Consider the following 17337-nt stretch of genomic DNA (forward strand, 5'->3'; position numbering starts at 1 on the left):
AACGTGTTGGTTTACATAGAATGAATGAGTCAACCAATCAGTGTTAGCGGAGGCACATTTTACCCAGAATGCCATCTGTCTGTGTTTGTTATAAAACTTGAGAATTAGTGCATTATTCAACATTAAAAGATATATGTTATATCTTAACTTTGCACAAATGACAGAATTGACATTAATGGAGTTATTCTATCAGTATTCATTTTATTTACACCAAACCATAAGTCAGCATTGCTTTATTTTCCAAGACCTCTGCCTGATGGCAGCATTGTGACTGAGTAGAGAGATGAGCTTTGTGGCTCCTCTCAGTTGCGTTTGTGCTGGAAGCCATGTAGTAAACTGGAGCTTCCAGCAGGGGGCAGGATGCTCAAAGGCAGAAGTGCTGACTCATTGTTTGGGTCTGTCGTTGCCTTTGATGCTTTTAGAAGTGATTGTGGTGTTAAACTCAAAATCAGCTTGTTAGTAGTTGCAAGTGTACCGGAGACAATACTGGAATTTATCGGTTATCTGTAACTTCCAATACATTTTTGGGTGGTTTATCATTTTAACTTTATCAAAGATAACTTTTCAGTTACCTGATTATCTTTTATCGAAGTTAATTTTTTGGTTATCTGTGCCCACCACTGCTACAGGCACAGTACTAGTTAAGGCCCGACGTGGCAGGCCAAGAAATATCTCAGATAAGCTGAAGCGAAGGATGGTGAGAACAGTCATAGTCAACCCACAGACCTGCTCCAAAGACCTACAACATAATCTTGCTGCAGATAGTGTCTCTGTGCATCGTTCAACTATACAGTGCACTTTGCACAAAGAGATGCTGTATGATGCTGTAATGCAGTCGACTGATGTATGCTAAAGCACATTTGGACAAGCCAGCTTAATTTTGGAATAAGGTGCTGTGGACTGATGAAACTAAAATTGAGTTATTTGGACATAACAAGGGGTGGTATGCATGGCTGAAAAAGAACACAGCATTCCAAGAAAAACACTTGCTACCTACAGTAAAACCTGGAGGTAGTTCCATCATGCTGTGTGGCTGTGTGACCAGTGCAGGTCCTGGGAATCTTGTTAAAGTTGAGGGTCACATGGATTCCAGTCAATATCAGCAGATTCTTGAGAAGAATGTTCATGAATCAGTGACAAAGCTGAAGTTGCGCCAGGGCTGGATCTTTCAACAAGACAATGACCCTAAACACTGCTCAAACTCTACTAAGGCATTCATGCAGAGGAACAAGTACAACATTCTGAACATTACTGAAAATCTGTGGTGTGATTTTAAGCGGGCTGTCCATGCTCAGAAACCAACAAACTTGAGATGTTTTGTAAAGAAGAATGGTCCAAAATACCTTCAACCAGAATCCAGATTCTCATTGGAAGCTATAGGAAGCATTTAGAGGCTGTTATTTCTGTAAAAGGAGGATCTACCAAATATTGATGTATTTTTCTGTTGGGGTGCCCAAATTTATGCACCTGCCTAATTTTGTTTAAAGAATTATTGCACACTTTCTATAAATCCTATAAACTTAATTTCACTTCTCAAATATTACTGTTTGTCTGCTATCTGATATATTTAACTGAAATTTGTGATCCAGACAACCAATGATTTATAAAGAAAAATCATGAAAATTATCAGGGGTGCTCAAACTTTTCCATAAAACTGTACCTGTGAAGTGTTGGCACAAAAGGAGTGATTGTGTTTACTTGCCAGGCTTATGTCAGTGGGAAACTTCATAATATAAAGTTAATAAGAGAGGGAATTTTAAAAACACAGCAGACTGGGGAAGGGAGGAGGGAAGCCTCACTTCTGGTACTAACCTGCAGGGCAGGGACACGCACACAGTTGGATAAATATGGCTTGTTGGTCTCCAACAGAGTGACAAAGGCTAACAGCTGGTGTTTGCTGCTGTCCCTCCGATCAGGTCCTGCAGGCAGAAAAGACGGGCAAAGACACATGAATTGTGTCAACAGATGAGCTATAATCACAATAATGTAAATTTAAAACAACAACAAAATGAAACTGTGATATGAAAGAAAAGGAAAAGGTGAAAGTACATCACAAAAGCTCAGCAATGGTGGACAATGTATTCTGCTGAGCATTCACACCTACAGGTGGTAACGGAGGTCTCACATTGCAACACGTAGGCCTGTCACGATAATGGATATATCAACTTATTGTTTGATAAATAAAGATGAACATGATAATTTTTCTGGCATCAATATATTGCTCTTTACATGTGCATTTGTTGTTATAAACATTCCAACGAGTCGTGCTGCTTCTTTTGTCCCTCTCAGCCTGCTGTCTGCTGGAGGAGGGGTTGTGGGCTTAGCCTGCTGTGTGTGAGGCATGACACCACACACACACACACACACACACACACACACACACACACACACACACACACACACACACACACACACACTGAACAGTGTGCCACAGTATGAGTCGAGTGCAGAAAGTTTTGAAGAGTACACAGACTTGGTTTCAAAGCCTAATTCCACAGTGCCAGTGTGGGAACATTTCAGCCTGAAGTCGAGTGAGCGAGGAGAACCCAATGCTAACAAGCCAGTATGTTGACTTTGTCTGTAAACAGAGGTAATGAAAACTGGAAATGCAACCAAGCTGAAAATGCACCTTAAACAGCCGCATCCCAAGTGGGAACAAAAACTGCAGCCGCATATGGAGAGACTCACCCCCAGTTTGCTATGCAGCCATTCATTCATTTTCCATACCCGCTTACTACAATCAAGGGTCATAGGGGGGCTGGAGCCTATCACAACAGGCAGACGGCAAGAGGCGGAGTACACCCTGGACTGGACACTAGTCTGTCACACGGCCACATGTAGACAGGCAAACACATCCACACCTATGGTCAATGTAAAGTTTTCAATTCACCTAACCTGCGTGTCTTTAGAAGTGGGAGGAAGCCGGAGTACCCGGAGGGAACCCACGCAAACACAGCGAGAACATGCAAATGCCACACAGGAAGGCCCAAGCGGGAAGTGATCCCATGACCTTCTTGCTGTGAGACAACAGTACTAACCACTAAGCCACCGTGCAGCTCTGCAGCCATTCAACACAGTTGAAAAACAAGTGTTTGAAGGGGTGTAGTTTTAGTTGTTATATCATATTAATGGCATAAAATGGTCTTAAAATAATCACAACAATAATATCGCAATATTATCGATTATCATGATATCTTCTTAGGCAATATATCGTCCAGCAAAATTTGTTATTGTGACAGGCCTAGCAACGTGTCTGTTTTAACAGTGAACAAATAAGACTACTGTTGAAAAAATGGAAGCCATCATTCTCCAAAAGAGCGATGGAGTCAAAAGGTCACTGGACAGAGGTGTCTGGTGATGCAGATATTTTTGCAGAAACTTACTGTAAGGTTGAGAGACTTGGATGCTAACCAGTGACCGTTGGTGAAGACTGAAGTCAAAGGTTAAGACTTCTTTCGCACTAGGTCTGATTGGAAGATTTTTGAGTAAAGCTGGAATGACTTATTGTCGAATGAACAGTTACACAGGGGGACTTGGGGCTGTTTGTTGTGATTTGGTGCTATATAAATAAAATTGATTTGATTTGACTCAGATAAAGAGTGTCACTTGTGGCCAGCTGTAACACTTTGTCCATGTGGTGCATTTCTCTGGCAATGACCAAGCACACAAGTGCCTTAGTGTTGACGACCACAGTGGTTGGAGAAGACCAAGGGTACCTCAGGGTGTCACCTTGCTGTGGCAGATAGATGGCTACTTTTGAGATGTGGGAATGGATCAATGCACAGATTGTCTAAGTGGTTGACATCCAGGACGTAAAAGAAACTCACCCATTTCTATGGTGTCGTCCTCAGGAACATGTAACACCTCTGGATCACTGGCAAACACACTGGTCGGGTGAATCACTACTCCTTGTTTATTTTTTGTATGAAACACCTGCACCATGGAAAATCACAATATGGAACAAGTTATAGTCATTACCATTTTGTCAAGTGCCTCCATCAAAATTTAAAGGAATGCTGTATTGACCAATACCAACATTCCCTAACATAAACTTTTCACTATACAGATGATGTTTTTAAAGGTATAATGTGCTTTTTATCATGTACTCTGTGTGCCAGAGCTCAAACGTAAGGGATGAGGGGTTCAGCAGCGCACACCCGACCTGCTCTGAGTCTTTGCGGGTGGAGTTGTGTTCATCTGGCAGTGCCAGCTGAGGGTAGAGGCCTCGGCACAGCAGCAGCTTGAGCAGACTCTGCTGTCGGGAGGACAAGTCTTGACTCACACTGACCGCCTCCTGCAGCTCTGACATGTTGTGTCGCAACTTGAACTTCACATCCTGTTCACAGCAAACACCAATCACAAATTCTAGAATTATGTCACACATTTCCACATCTGGCTACAAAGCAAAGAAGAAAACAACCTTTATAATAATAAAACAATGGTTAGCAAATAAACAGTATTGATAACTAGTAGCAACCTGACATTTTCTCCTCTGATTGCCATTTAGATTCCTGAACTGGGGTTAGTGACTAATACCTAATACCAGGGGTGGGACAGAACACAAAAGCAACAGTTCGGTTTGGACATCACGTTTTGGTACAGGGGAAGGACAACAAACAACTTTTTTCTTCCTTGGTCTGGTGACTCCTCTGCGCCCCCCCCCCCCCCCCCCCCATTCCAGAGGGGGGAGACAGACAGAGAGACAGCGATATATACAAGTGACATGGAATGCATCAGGGAGTTTGTGAGAAACTGCTGTGAATTGTGGTGACAAAAGAAAACAGTGAGCAGTCACACACCTAATAACTGCCAAATAATGCCCCCGTCGTCCAAGCCACCTCTTATGTCAGAGGAAATGCAAAGTTTTGCTATACTGCTGGTTTAAAAGAAGCAGGAGGGTCATGAGTTTCCACTCACATGTTAATGAGTGTGACCAACTACGAGGTATCCTGAAAGAACTAACCTGTGTGAAATTTTGTTCTGCATTAGATTTTTACACTGTGTATTCTGTGTGACTGCAAGCACCAAACCATAACATCATTACCATGACGGTTTGGCACAAATATATGTACTGTTCCACTCCTACCAGATACTTAGATCTGGTGAGCTTTGATGATTTTCTTTTTAATGAATTTCAAATCGATATTCCTTCCTGTTGTCAACTGACTGTGATCATTCATCGATGTGTAAGACTGCAAATGTCACTTAAGTATACAATGAGAATGACATAAATTAATGTCAGGCTTCAGGCTTCTGCAAATCTTCTGTTTTATACTTTGTACTTACCATATGTACACAGTCAGGTCCATAATTATGTGGACCGTGAACATTTTTGCTTCTGTGCATCACCACATTCATTCATTCATTTTCCATACGAGTTTATTCCAATTAAGGATCACCAGGGAGCTGAGACTATCCCAGCAGTCACTGGGTGAGAGGCAGGGTACACCGTGGACAGAACGCCAAGCTATCACAGGGCAGACATATGTAGACAGACAAACAAATACACACTCTCACTCACACCTGCCATCAATTTAAAATGTCCAATTTACCAAACCTGCAAGTCTCTAGAAGTGAGAGGAAGCCAGAGCACCCAGAGGGAACCCACACAAGCATGTGAAGAACATGCAAACTCCACACAGAACGGACCAGGTGGAAAGTGATGCCACCAACATGTCCAAAACAAATCTGAACGAGTTACAGACTTCTGTGGTTGTGATTTTAAAAGCCATGCAAAGAAGCTATGCAACTTCTGAATGTTGCATCACCAGTCACAGCTTCATGCTGGAGTGGGCCAAAGAATGATTTTTATACAAGAAAATTGGTCAAATCTAGGCTTAAGTCTCCTATCAAATTCCCTCTGGAAAATGTAGTTGAAATCTTATGTTTTCTTTTTAAAACACATAGTGCACAGCGCTGACTGAAATCCTCGTACTTTTCAACACCACAGGGGGAAAAAAATCAACTGCAACATTTAAAACCATTTGTTTTGAAATGGTTGGTGATGTGTTGAGACTCCATTTAGCATACATCATGATGTCTCCCTTTTGATACAGTCCATAAACAAGTTTCAAAAACATTTTAGATAGTCCATGAGCCAGTCATCGATTTTGACCTAATTGGTATCACTGAAGGTGACTAAATAACACTTATAATCCTCAGTGTACCATGGCCTATAGAAAAATGTATGATAGCCATCCAACGGGTGGTAGCTGTAGCCAGGTAGGGGTCAATGAAGAATTACACAGAGGTCAAAATTTAAAAATGCTCCAATCATGTTGAAAACTACATCACATTATTTGTCTGATCATAACAATTCCAAAAAATGTAAAGGTTGGACTATCTATGACTGAATGTTCTGAAGTTATGGAGTAAAAACAGCAAAAATGGTGACAAAGGTCAATTTCAGTTTGTACAGGGGTCAAAAGTTAAAGTTGCTCCAATTTCAGTAAAAAATTGTGCAAATTATTGGTTGAAATGAAAGGATTAATAAATGGAATAGTTTTGACTGTGTTGAATGTTTGGTCTCCAAAGTAAAGGTACAAGGTTGACGTCCATTGGATTCTACGACATGTGACATATGTTACCCTGTAACGTGGTAACTAAGCATGACAGATGGTACAAACTATTCCTTATTAGAACTCTATCAACCCAAACAATAATTTGCATAATTTTTACTGATATTGAAACAACTTACTTTTGCCCCCTGTACAAACTGAAACTGACCTTTGTCACCATTTTTGCTGTTTTTACTCCACAACTCCAGAACATTCAGTCATAGATAGTCCAAACTATACTTTTTTGGAATTGTTATGATCAGACAAATAATGTGATATAGTTTTCAACATGACTGGAGCATTTTTAAAGTTTGACCTCTGTGTAATTCTTCATTGACCCCTACCTGGCTACAGCTACCACCCTGGGATGGCTATCATGGCCATGATACACTGAGGCTGGATTCTATTGTCAACATTTTTTTTTTTTTTGTTTTGGGGGGGGGGGGCATAAAATTCAGTGTGTGGAGTTTTTATTTCTTTACTTGTTTTGAAGTTACTTGGTGACCCATATAAGGTTGCTGAAACAGCTAATAAACTACAATGAGTTATACTGTTGGGCAGCAGCATTGTTGCCTCACAGCAAGAAGGTCATGGGCTCACTTCCCACATGGTCCTTTCTGTGTGGAGTTTGCATGTTCTCCCTATGTTTGCGTGGGTTCCCTCCAGGTGATCAGGCCCCCCACCCCCACATGACCCTTGACTGGAGTAAAGGAGAATAGAAAATGAAAGAATGACTTGTACTGAAAACAGTACAAAAGTAAAATCCAAAGTGATAACTTCCTAAAAACTGAAATAAAGTGCAGCTGCTCTTTGATGCAAACTTCCACTCCGCTCAGACTTCACCTGTATGTCCATGCTCTCTCCAGAACCGTCCTTATCTTTCTTGCGCCTGCCTGTGTCCTCTGTGTCTGACCCTGAGGAGAAGTCTCCGTCCTGTCCCTCATCCATCCTCAGGACTTTACGCTTGCTGCCCTCCTGCTGATCGTGGTGTCTCTTCAGCTGATGTAGCTTTCTCCTCTCAGTCAGCCTCTCTCTACGCTGCACACGGTCACCATCAGAAGGAGCACTGTACTCTACTTCCAGCAGACCATGGCTCCTCAGCAACTCCTGTGACGCAGAGGGGAAGAAATATTTTTGAAAAATAGCAACGACAGTAAATTTGTTTCATGTGGTAGGTTTCCTTAACCCACCTTGAACTGTCTACGTAGGTTGACCATCTCATAAAGACGCTGCTCCTCCAGCCCTCTTCTCCTGCACCACTTCCTTGAGCCTCCACCTCTCTCTGCCTTCCCCTGATGAGGCCCAAATAAAGTGTTATCATGACATGACACCACAATTACAGAATCTGAAACCTGTTGTTGACATTAAATGCCAACTCTCAGAATAATGTTTTAGAACACTGGCCTCCATCCAGGCATTGAAGGTGTTGAGCAGTGTGAAGGGGTCTCCCTGATTGCTGTGCAGGGGCTGGCGGGCTGTGGTGCAGTCGGGATTGTGCTGTGTGCTGCGGAGAAAAGGTGACTGCACACTGAGGGCTGCTGCCACCGTCAACACAGGCTCCACCAGGTTAAATAATGAGCCGAGCACCAGCATCTTCCCTAAGAGGACGTGTAATCACAGATTAAAGCACAAACGTGTCACTGCCAAATAATTACCACTAACAGACCAGACCAAACCTGAACCCATGAGACTCGAACGTTTCCATCTTTTTCCAACAATTTTCCATCATATACCTTTAAGTCGTTATACAGGGTGACCCAAAAAAACTCCAGAACCACAAAAATGGTAATAAATCCTACAAAGTCTGTGTACGATCATTCCCCAAAGTTTCAATTATCTTGGTCATTTTAATTAAAACTCATGTCCTTTCAAAAATTATGCTCCATATGGTATGATTTGTTAGTGAAAGAGGCCTCCAAGCAAAATGTCTTTTCCTTGATTGACCAAAACATGTTGAGGAAGACGACTGGAACAATGGTCTTCCTCAACATTCAACCTTTGTAGGATTTATAACAATTTTTATTGTTCTGTTTTTTGGGGTCACACTGTATCTCAACATAGATGTGAACTAGATCAGCAATGGACCCCAAACAACTGACAAAGATTAATCTAAACAGTTAACTGAATTCCATGTGTCCAGCATCTTCTCTATTTTCATTATTTAACTGTTCCATTTTTATTCATTTATTTATTTTTTTGCCCTTCATCAAATTGATGGGTGGAGGCTAAATAACAGCTTAGTCTGTATAATTTGGATAGCAGATAGCAGATTTTGACCAAATTTTGTGGACGGACGGTCCTAAGTTAATATAATATTGATCATTTTTAAAACACATCCACATTTGCTAAAATAAGTAAATTCATTTTCCCTCTTTCCTTGTATGTCAAGAACTAGGCTTCGGTTGGCAGAATGCACCTTCTTGTTTTAGTACCGTAGGTTTAGTCACAAAATTCTTTATTTGTTTAATTTTTAAGTTGTTTTCTATGAATTGCAAACTTTTATGAGCTTAACTGTTGACAAACCCATCACTTCGTTGTGACTTTCTGCCACAGCAACAGCTTGGTAGAATATTGAAAATATCACATAGGGGAATGAATTATACAATCTTAAAAAATGTATTTAAATTATTTTGTTTTTCGGTTTTGCATTCATCTCTTTATTTAATAGTGCTGTCTTCTGATCTCACAAAGTTTTGATGGAAAAAATAACTGTCCTGTCAGTCATTATTAGGTGAAATCACAAAAGCAAGTAGTTTTTTTTTTTTTGGGGGGGGGGGGGGGTACAGCCCTGCAAGCCTGTATTTAGCTACTAAAAATATTTATTAAAGTTCTATGATGTTGAGTAATAAAAAGGATAAAATAAGTTTTTTATATATATAAAACATGCATTTATCCCTGGTATCCCGAGTTTGATTCTTTACTTCTCCTATTTACTATTTATCCTAAAACAAAAATATGCCATAATAACCTCCATTTTTGGAGTCACTCTCTCCTATTTTAGGAAATATGGCTCAGTAAAAAAACAAACAAACAAAACTTCACTTAGAGCCCACTGGGTTTTAGTTTTAGTTTTTTTTTTTTTTTTTTACCCTTGTTGGAAAGGAGCCAAACCAAGCGTAGATGTGTGAACTGCAGTTTGCCAAACTGAACATGACTGCCGGCAAATCAACACTCAGAAACAAACATTTTTGGTGGGATGGACAGCAGATTTATGCTTTAATATTCAGATCGAAAACTTTTTCTTAAGGTAAACTGTGTGTTTTTGGAAATCTTACCGATGACCACATCCACAGGCAGCTGTGCAAGCAACATCCCGATAGATGTCAGTTCACCGCGACTGTCTAGCGCCCCCTGTTGTTTCAGATATGCAACTGCTGTCTGAATACTCGCAGCTGGAGGTGGATCAATGAAAACAAAAGAAAGAGGGTCCCCAAGATTCATGCTCTTCATCTATGGAAACAAAAACAAAGAATTTATGTTACATTCATCTACTGTAGCTGGAGTTTTGCTGCAGAAATTCTTGAACTTCAAACATGCTGATTTTACAGGATGGTACCTGGAGAATGAGGGAGTCCAGTGCTACTCTGTGGATTTCAGGGACAGGATAAGGGGCGAAGGCATCATAGTCAGACTCCGCATAGAGGCGGTAACACACTCCTGGACCTGTACGACCAGCTCGGCCTTTCCTCTGCTCAGAGCTGGCTCGACTGATCCAGAACTCCTGCAGACGTTGCATCTTTGCCTTTGGATCAAAACTCATTTCCTTTACTTTTCCTGAGAAAAATCAAAACAACACAATTTGTAGCAATGCAGATCACGTCACATCGTTTGGTATATGAGGCCATTGATGGACACACTAGAGTTCGCCTATCAACCTGCCGTTTGAGTGAAGCAGTTGTGAGTTAAATATAAAGTGGTTTAATTTTGGAAAGACTTGATCATACATGGAGAACATATTACGGCATCACTGAAACACAAAGAAATCATGAACATGAATTGTGTCAAATGTATAAAGTGCATAGTTAATTACACTGTTGCACCAAATGGCTTCCAGGATAATTCAAATAAATGAAATTAAATAATTTTTTCAAATAAAACTTGCTAAAATTAAAGCAGTGCAAAAACCCAATTAACTGTGATGATGATCTAGATCCAAATGTTGTTCCTATTTTTTTAAACACCCTAATGCAGAGCATTTTTTATATTTGTTTTCCCCCAGTAAACAAATAATTAATCATTCAACGTAACCATTACCCCCCGCTTTTCCTTTTTGGTTAGCTACTTATAGTACCAAGTTTGCTTCCACTGTGGTGACCATGGACATAATAAAAAAAAAAAAAAAAAGGGAGGAGGGCGAAAGGCAGACAACTTACAAATACCAAGTTTGAAAAATGGCTGCACGGTTGTCCTTCAAGCTTTAAAAAATGTTAATTCTCTGCCAAGATCTTCACTCATGTTTTTTAGTTGTCAAATAGCATGACTATTCCATAGCCTGTATACATGGTTATTGTCTGTTCTCCATGAATCCTGGTAGATGATCCAATTCACCAACATGAAGAACCAACTAAACATGTTCTGACCTTGCAGATATGGTCTGGTAGTCCCCACTAATTTAAAAAGAAAATGTGAAGCAGAATAAAATAAAATAAAATAACTAAATCAAGATTTTTAATGTTTGTTATCTATTGTAAGAACCACAACTTAAGCCAATTTAACTGAAATGTGATTCACACTTCATATTTCATTATTTTGTTATATTTCATAGCTTTTGCTGTTATAATAAATAACAGTCATAATGTTTAAAATGTTAACAACACATTAGTATTGGATGGATGTAACTGAGTGCTACTATTTACACACAGCAGCTTTAATCTGAGCAGCAGAAAGTAAATGTAAACTCTTTTTTCATTAATGTCTTTTACTACTAGATTATATATCTTGTTCTTCACATCAAATGAATTTACTCTGCAGCACGTTTATTATTTATTTCTTTTTTGACTAGTTGCGCCACATGTAATGTAACATGAGGGCTCGGAGAGCACAATATCACCCGCTGGCAAATGGTGCTTTGGTACAAGTGCTTGCTACAACCCCTGGCAAAAATTATGGAATCACCGGCCTCGGAGGATGTTCATTCAGTTGTTTAATTTTGTAGAAAAAATGCAGATCACAGACATGACACAAAACTAAAGTCATTTCAAATGGCAACTATCTGGCTTTAAGAAACACTATAAGAAATCAGGAAAAAAAAATTGTGGCAGTCAGTAACGGTTACTTTTTAGACCAAGCAGAGGGAAAAAAAAATATGGACTCACTCAATTCTGAGGAAAAAATTATGGAATCACCCTGTAAATTTTCATCCCCAAAACTAACACCTGCATCAAATCAGATCTGCTCGTTAGTCTGCATCTAAAAAGGAGTGATCACACCTTGGAGAGCTGTTGCACCAAGTGGACTGACATGAATCATGGCTCCAACACGAGATGTCAATTGAAACAAAGGACAGGATTATCAAACAAAAAAGACACATAGGGTCAATGTCATGGCCTGCAAATAGTCCGGATCTTAATCCAATTGAAAATCTTTGGTGGAAGTTGAAGAAAATGGTCCATGACAAGGCTCCAACCTGCAAAGCTGATCTGGCAACAGCAATCAGAGAAAGTTGGAGCCAGATTGATGAAGAGTACTGTTTGTCACTCATTAATAAGTCCATGCCTCAGAGACTGCAAGCTGTTATAAAAGCCAGAGGTGGTGCAACAAAATACTAGTGATGTGTTGGAGCGTTCTTTTGTTTTTCATGATTCCATAATTTTTTCTTCAGAATTGAGTGATTCCATATTTTTTTCCCTCTGCTTGGTCTAAAAAAGTAACCGTTACTGACTGCCACAATTTTTTTTCCTGATTTCTTATAGTGTTTCTTAAAGCCAGAAAGTTGCCATTTGAAATGACTTTAGTTTTGTGTCATGTCTGTGATCTGCTTTTTTCTACAAAATTAAACAACTGAATGAACATCCTCCGAGGCCGGTGATTCCATAATTTTTGCCAGGGGTTGTAATTCTGATAACATTTCAATGAATTGGACCAAGTTTCCAGAAATTCCTCCTAAAATGTTCAGAATAACTCTGGAAAAATGAACTCAACTGGAACGATATGAATATATGCATATTACCACAAGGACTTGTACCAAGTTTCAGGAAATTCCTCCTAAAAGTGTGAGAGGAGTTGATTTCAGAACACTTATAACAATAATAAACACACAGTGATTAAACACAAACATGTTTTTTTGGTATGCTTTGGCTTTTAGGTCCCTAGTTTGTAAGAAAAACGAAATTAACAATTCCATTTATTGTTGCAAACTTCTGGATCGAGGGGTGCAGGCTGGTATCCACTCTCGTGGCCTTTACAGGTCTATACTCAAACACACAGCAGGCTGACTCGTCCTGCTGCGGAAAGGAGAGAGAGGAGCTGACACCAGCAAGGAGAATCAAACAAAAAGGAGACGTTATCTTAAAAATTGATTTTTGAATATTTTGAATGCGCTAGATGCCCCACACACCACTCCTGGAATGCGTGTCTCACGGACGTTGCTTCTTGGAGACATGGTACATTTTATATCTTGCATCAAGCCTTAATTTGGTGTCAGTATGGCATCAGTGTGAACCCTGCTTTCAGTTTGGTATATTATCTTAAAGTGAAATGGTGCTTTATTAGTGGTCTGATATGTTGGGTAGGATTGTGAAAACCAGCAATTTAGGTTCCTTTGTTGGCAAGAAAAGGTTTATTGACTTTAACTTCATGGACGATGATGCAATCTTTGCAGAATCAATGCATACCCTGATTGCAGCATTTGATTGAAGCCAAGTGAGGAATTGGGAATGCTTGAGCTAAATCCAGCTAAGATTCAGGCTTTCAATGACCTCTTGTACTCGGCCATCAGAAGTATATCTGTATGTAGTGAAAGTGTTGACCTTGTGGAGACATTCACTTATCTCTGCAGTGACATTCAGGTTTCTGTGTTCTCGGCCTTTGAAGTCTAGAGATAACTGGGAAGACCTCACGGAGTCATGAGGTCACTGGACAGACCTATTTGGTGGTGCTGAGATCTTTCAAGGAAAACAAAGTTCCTAGTTTTTTCAGTGACCAAAGCTGATGATGAGATTAATTTGGTACTAGGTGTCTTTGGAGGATCTCTGGACACTGCTGAAATGACTTTGTGTCTGTGTGTTTAGAAACCAGAAACCAAATCATTCCAAAACAAAAGATCCACAAAATCAACAAAAAAATCAAGAAATAAACCAAGATACGTGCAAATATTTTGGAATATAAGTCGCAGCTCCTCTGTCCAACCCCACCTCCAAGATAATTAAAAAAAAATTAAAAAACGTGTCTTATACTCCACAAAATGTGGTACTTCAGGAGACTCATATAAGGAGTATCACATACATTGTAAAAAACATCTCCAACATTTTGGACATGTGGCATTTCTCTGATCACGATCTAGCACATAGGTGCCGGATGCTGGAGAAGGCCAAGGATGCCCAGATTTCACTTAGCTACAGCAGACAAACGGTGGGGATGGATCGGTTATGTGCCTGTGTGGTTACCATCCGGGACCTGGGATGGTTCGTGCTGTAGCAGATGGAGCAATGCAAGACACCAGTGAATGTTCCCAGATCCGATTTTACAGTGTTCACAAAATTTACCGATACTATCACAACCGAGAAGACCATATATTCTACTTTTTTTAGTTTGTTTGCAGCAGTGCTCCTGTAAAGCACAGGAGGTAAATCTAACACTGTGGACACACACCGGACTTATATTTACTGTACATACCTGAGTCAACAACAAAGCGCACTCCATCGATTGTAACGGAGGTCTCTGCGATATTGGTCGAGATGATGCACTTTCTCACACCAGGAGGCGCAATGTCAAACACCTGAAAAATAAGAAAATACAAACATTATGCAGCTGTAGAGTTTATACACTCCATTTAATCCAAATATTCAGAACATGCCTTGTCCTGCTGTGCCAAAGAGAGGGTACTGTGCAGAGGTAAGATAATCCAACGACGGGTGTGTGTAGCATAAACCTGACAGGCCTCCTGGATAGTGGAGATCTCTGCAACACCACTGAGGAAGAGCAGCAGGTCGCCACGCTCCTCTGGGGGGTAACGCTGGTCGATACCCTGCAGGATGCGTAGGTAAGGTCTGGGATCCAGCTTCTCAGAGCGAGAGGGCTGCTCCTCAGGAGGTATGGGACGGTAGATTACCTGAGTACAAGAACCACATGCATAAGCCTTTGCACGCAACTGAAAACAACAACAACCAGCACCCCATCCAACACAAAGGCACCAACTACCCACACAGACAGACCAGCTGGGCAAAAAATTCAAAATTCGACTTTGAAACCGTAGTGATAGAACTCATGATATAGACATTCTACTGGATAGTGCAGCAGATAACTGAAACAATCATGCAAATGGTGATAAAAGCATCAACTTCGGCAGAAATACTCCTTAGACACTCCTCTTTTGAGAAAAAAAAAAAAAAAACAATTAGCCAGTTGACTTTTCAATCGGTGGTTAGGTAGGGGTCAATTGAAGAATTACACAGAGGTCAAAATTAAAAGATGCTCCAATCATATTGAAAAATATTCCACATTATTTGCCTGATCATAAAGATTCCAAAAAGGCATATTTTGGACTATCTGTGACTGAATTCTATGGAGTTATGGGATAAAAACAGCAAGAACAGTGACAAAGGTCAGTTTCATTTTGTACAGGGGTCAAAAGTTAAAGTTGCTCCAATTTTGGTAAAAAAATGATGCAAATTATTGGTTGAGCTAATTGTATTAATAAATGGAATAGTTTTGACAGTGTTGAATGCTTGGTCTCCAAAGTAAAGGTCAAACAAGGTCTACGTCTATTGGATTCTATAACATGTGACATATGTTACCCCATAACGTGATAAGTAAGGATGATACATGGTCCAAACTATTCCTTTTTCAAACCGTGTGAACTAGTAATTTGCATCACTTTTTACCAAAATTGAAGCAACTTTAACTTTTGACCCCTGTACAAACCAACACTGAGCTTTGTCACCATTCTTGCTGTTTTTATCCCATAACTCCATAGAATTCAGTTACAGACCGTCCAAACTATACCTCTTTGGAATCTTTATGATCAGGCAAATAATGTGGCATAGGTTTCAATATGATTGGAGCATCTTTTAATTTTGACTCCTGTGTAATTCTTCAATTGACCTCTACCTGAACGCCAACTGAAAATTCAAGTGGCCAAGCAGTTTTTTCAAAAGAGGATTGTCTGAGGACTATTTCTGCCGAATTTGATGCTTTTATCACCATTTGCAGGATTCTGCTCTAAATATTCTCTTATCTGTTGCACTATGATGACCTGATTACTAGATTACAGCCAGTCAGCTGCTGATTCGCTGAGTACACCTGTTTGAACTGATGGTATCTGCTCCGATTAGCTCAGAAACAAATAAAACATGTACAGTACTTTGAGTCCTGAGGGCCAGGATTGAGAAACACTGCTGTACCTTATGCTGCTGATGCTGTGACTTACAGTCTGTGAAGCTGCCACTGCTTTAAAATTTCACACAGACCCGCACCTTCACAGGCTGAGACACAGCTGCCCACTGGGAGAGTCCCCAAACCACACACAGAAAGGTCTACAAGCTGCCTATAGCACCAACAATTACAGGAAATTTGTCTTTGAATGTGCCAGATTTTTGATGACTGCTGTCCACTGCTTACCTGAATGGGAAAAAGCCGGCCTGGTACCTGCAGCACAGGGGCGCTGTTGAAATAGTCAGAGAAGAGTTTGATGTTGATGGTAGCCGACATGAGGATGAGACGCAGGTCCGGGCGGCTGGTCAGCAAAGAATGCAGCACCCCAAGGAGGAAGTCACAGTGGAGATGCCGCTCGTGCACCTCATCTACAATCACCACCTGGTACTGAGAAAGTGTTGTGTCCTGCTGGATCTGCCGCAGCAGCAGCCCCTCAGTCAGGAACAGCAGTTTGGTGGCAGTGGTCCTGGTTGTCTCAAAACGGATCTGGTAGCTTACCTGCAAAACATTAAAAACAAATAAGCACACATTCAACTGTATGTGTGAGCCATTTCTGCATTAGTGTGTGCTGTAACAAAAACAATATGTGAAAGGTGTTTGATGCAAATATTATGTTAATTAGCCTTGGTGAAATTTTCCCATTATCTACCTTATAAAATGTGAAAAAACTCAGTATATTCTGAGAGAAATTACATAATTACAGAATTATCAGTATACACAAGACTGTTCCAGCAGGTGGCTCCAAAGTATGCCAATGCACTTTGTCAACTTTGGTACCCACTAGTGCAGGGGTGGGCCAAGTTCGGTCCTCGAGAGCCACATTCCTGACACTCTTAGTTGTCTCCCTGCTCCAACACACCAGAATACAATGAAAGGCTCATTAAACGTCTGCTAACGAGTCTTTCACTGGATTCAGGTGTGTTGGAGCAGGGAGACAACTAAGTGTCAGGAATGTGGCTCTTGAGGACCGAACTTGGCCACCCCTGCACTAGTGGCAAATTCCTTTAACCCTACCCCCAAAGATTTATTCGTTTATTCTAAAATAGATTTGGAAGATGAGGGCACTTTGAACAAAATGTCCTTGAAACACACCAAGAAAGTGAATATGGTCTGATTTTGAGCACCATACCACCTACATTTAGCATACCCAACTTCACACAATATAAATGCAAAGTGATTTGCCTTTTAT

At 40.4% G+C, this 17337-nt stretch overlaps 1 protein-coding gene across 1 annotated transcript in view; it reads right to left on the reverse strand.

The window, feature by feature from the left end:
* dhx34 (DEAH (Asp-Glu-Ala-His) box polypeptide 34) overlaps nt 1-17337 on the reverse strand; it is a 102165-nt gene that overhangs the window by 77500 nt on the left and 7328 nt on the right. The window contains exons 2-12 of the mRNA XM_034168519.1: nt 16335-16646; nt 14572-14826; nt 14391-14493; nt 10114-10331; nt 9833-10007; nt 7962-8155; nt 7748-7849; nt 7401-7664; nt 4163-4336; nt 3828-3933; nt 1813-1919 (exon numbers count right to left, since the gene is read on the reverse strand). Coding sequence (XP_034024410.1) covers nt 1813-1919; nt 3828-3933; nt 4163-4336; nt 7401-7664; nt 7748-7849; nt 7962-8155; nt 9833-10007; nt 10114-10331; nt 14391-14493; nt 14572-14826; nt 16335-16646 — 2010 coding nt within the window. The remainder of the gene's footprint in view (nt 1-1812; nt 1920-3827; nt 3934-4162; nt 4337-7400; nt 7665-7747; nt 7850-7961; nt 8156-9832; nt 10008-10113; nt 10332-14390; nt 14494-14571; nt 14827-16334; nt 16647-17337) is intronic.

Source organism: Thalassophryne amazonica, chromosome 4 (assembly GCF_902500255.1).
Source record: "Thalassophryne amazonica chromosome 4, fThaAma1.1, whole genome shotgun sequence".
NCBI classification, from domain to species: Eukaryota; Metazoa; Chordata; class Actinopteri; order Batrachoidiformes; family Batrachoididae; genus Thalassophryne; species Thalassophryne amazonica.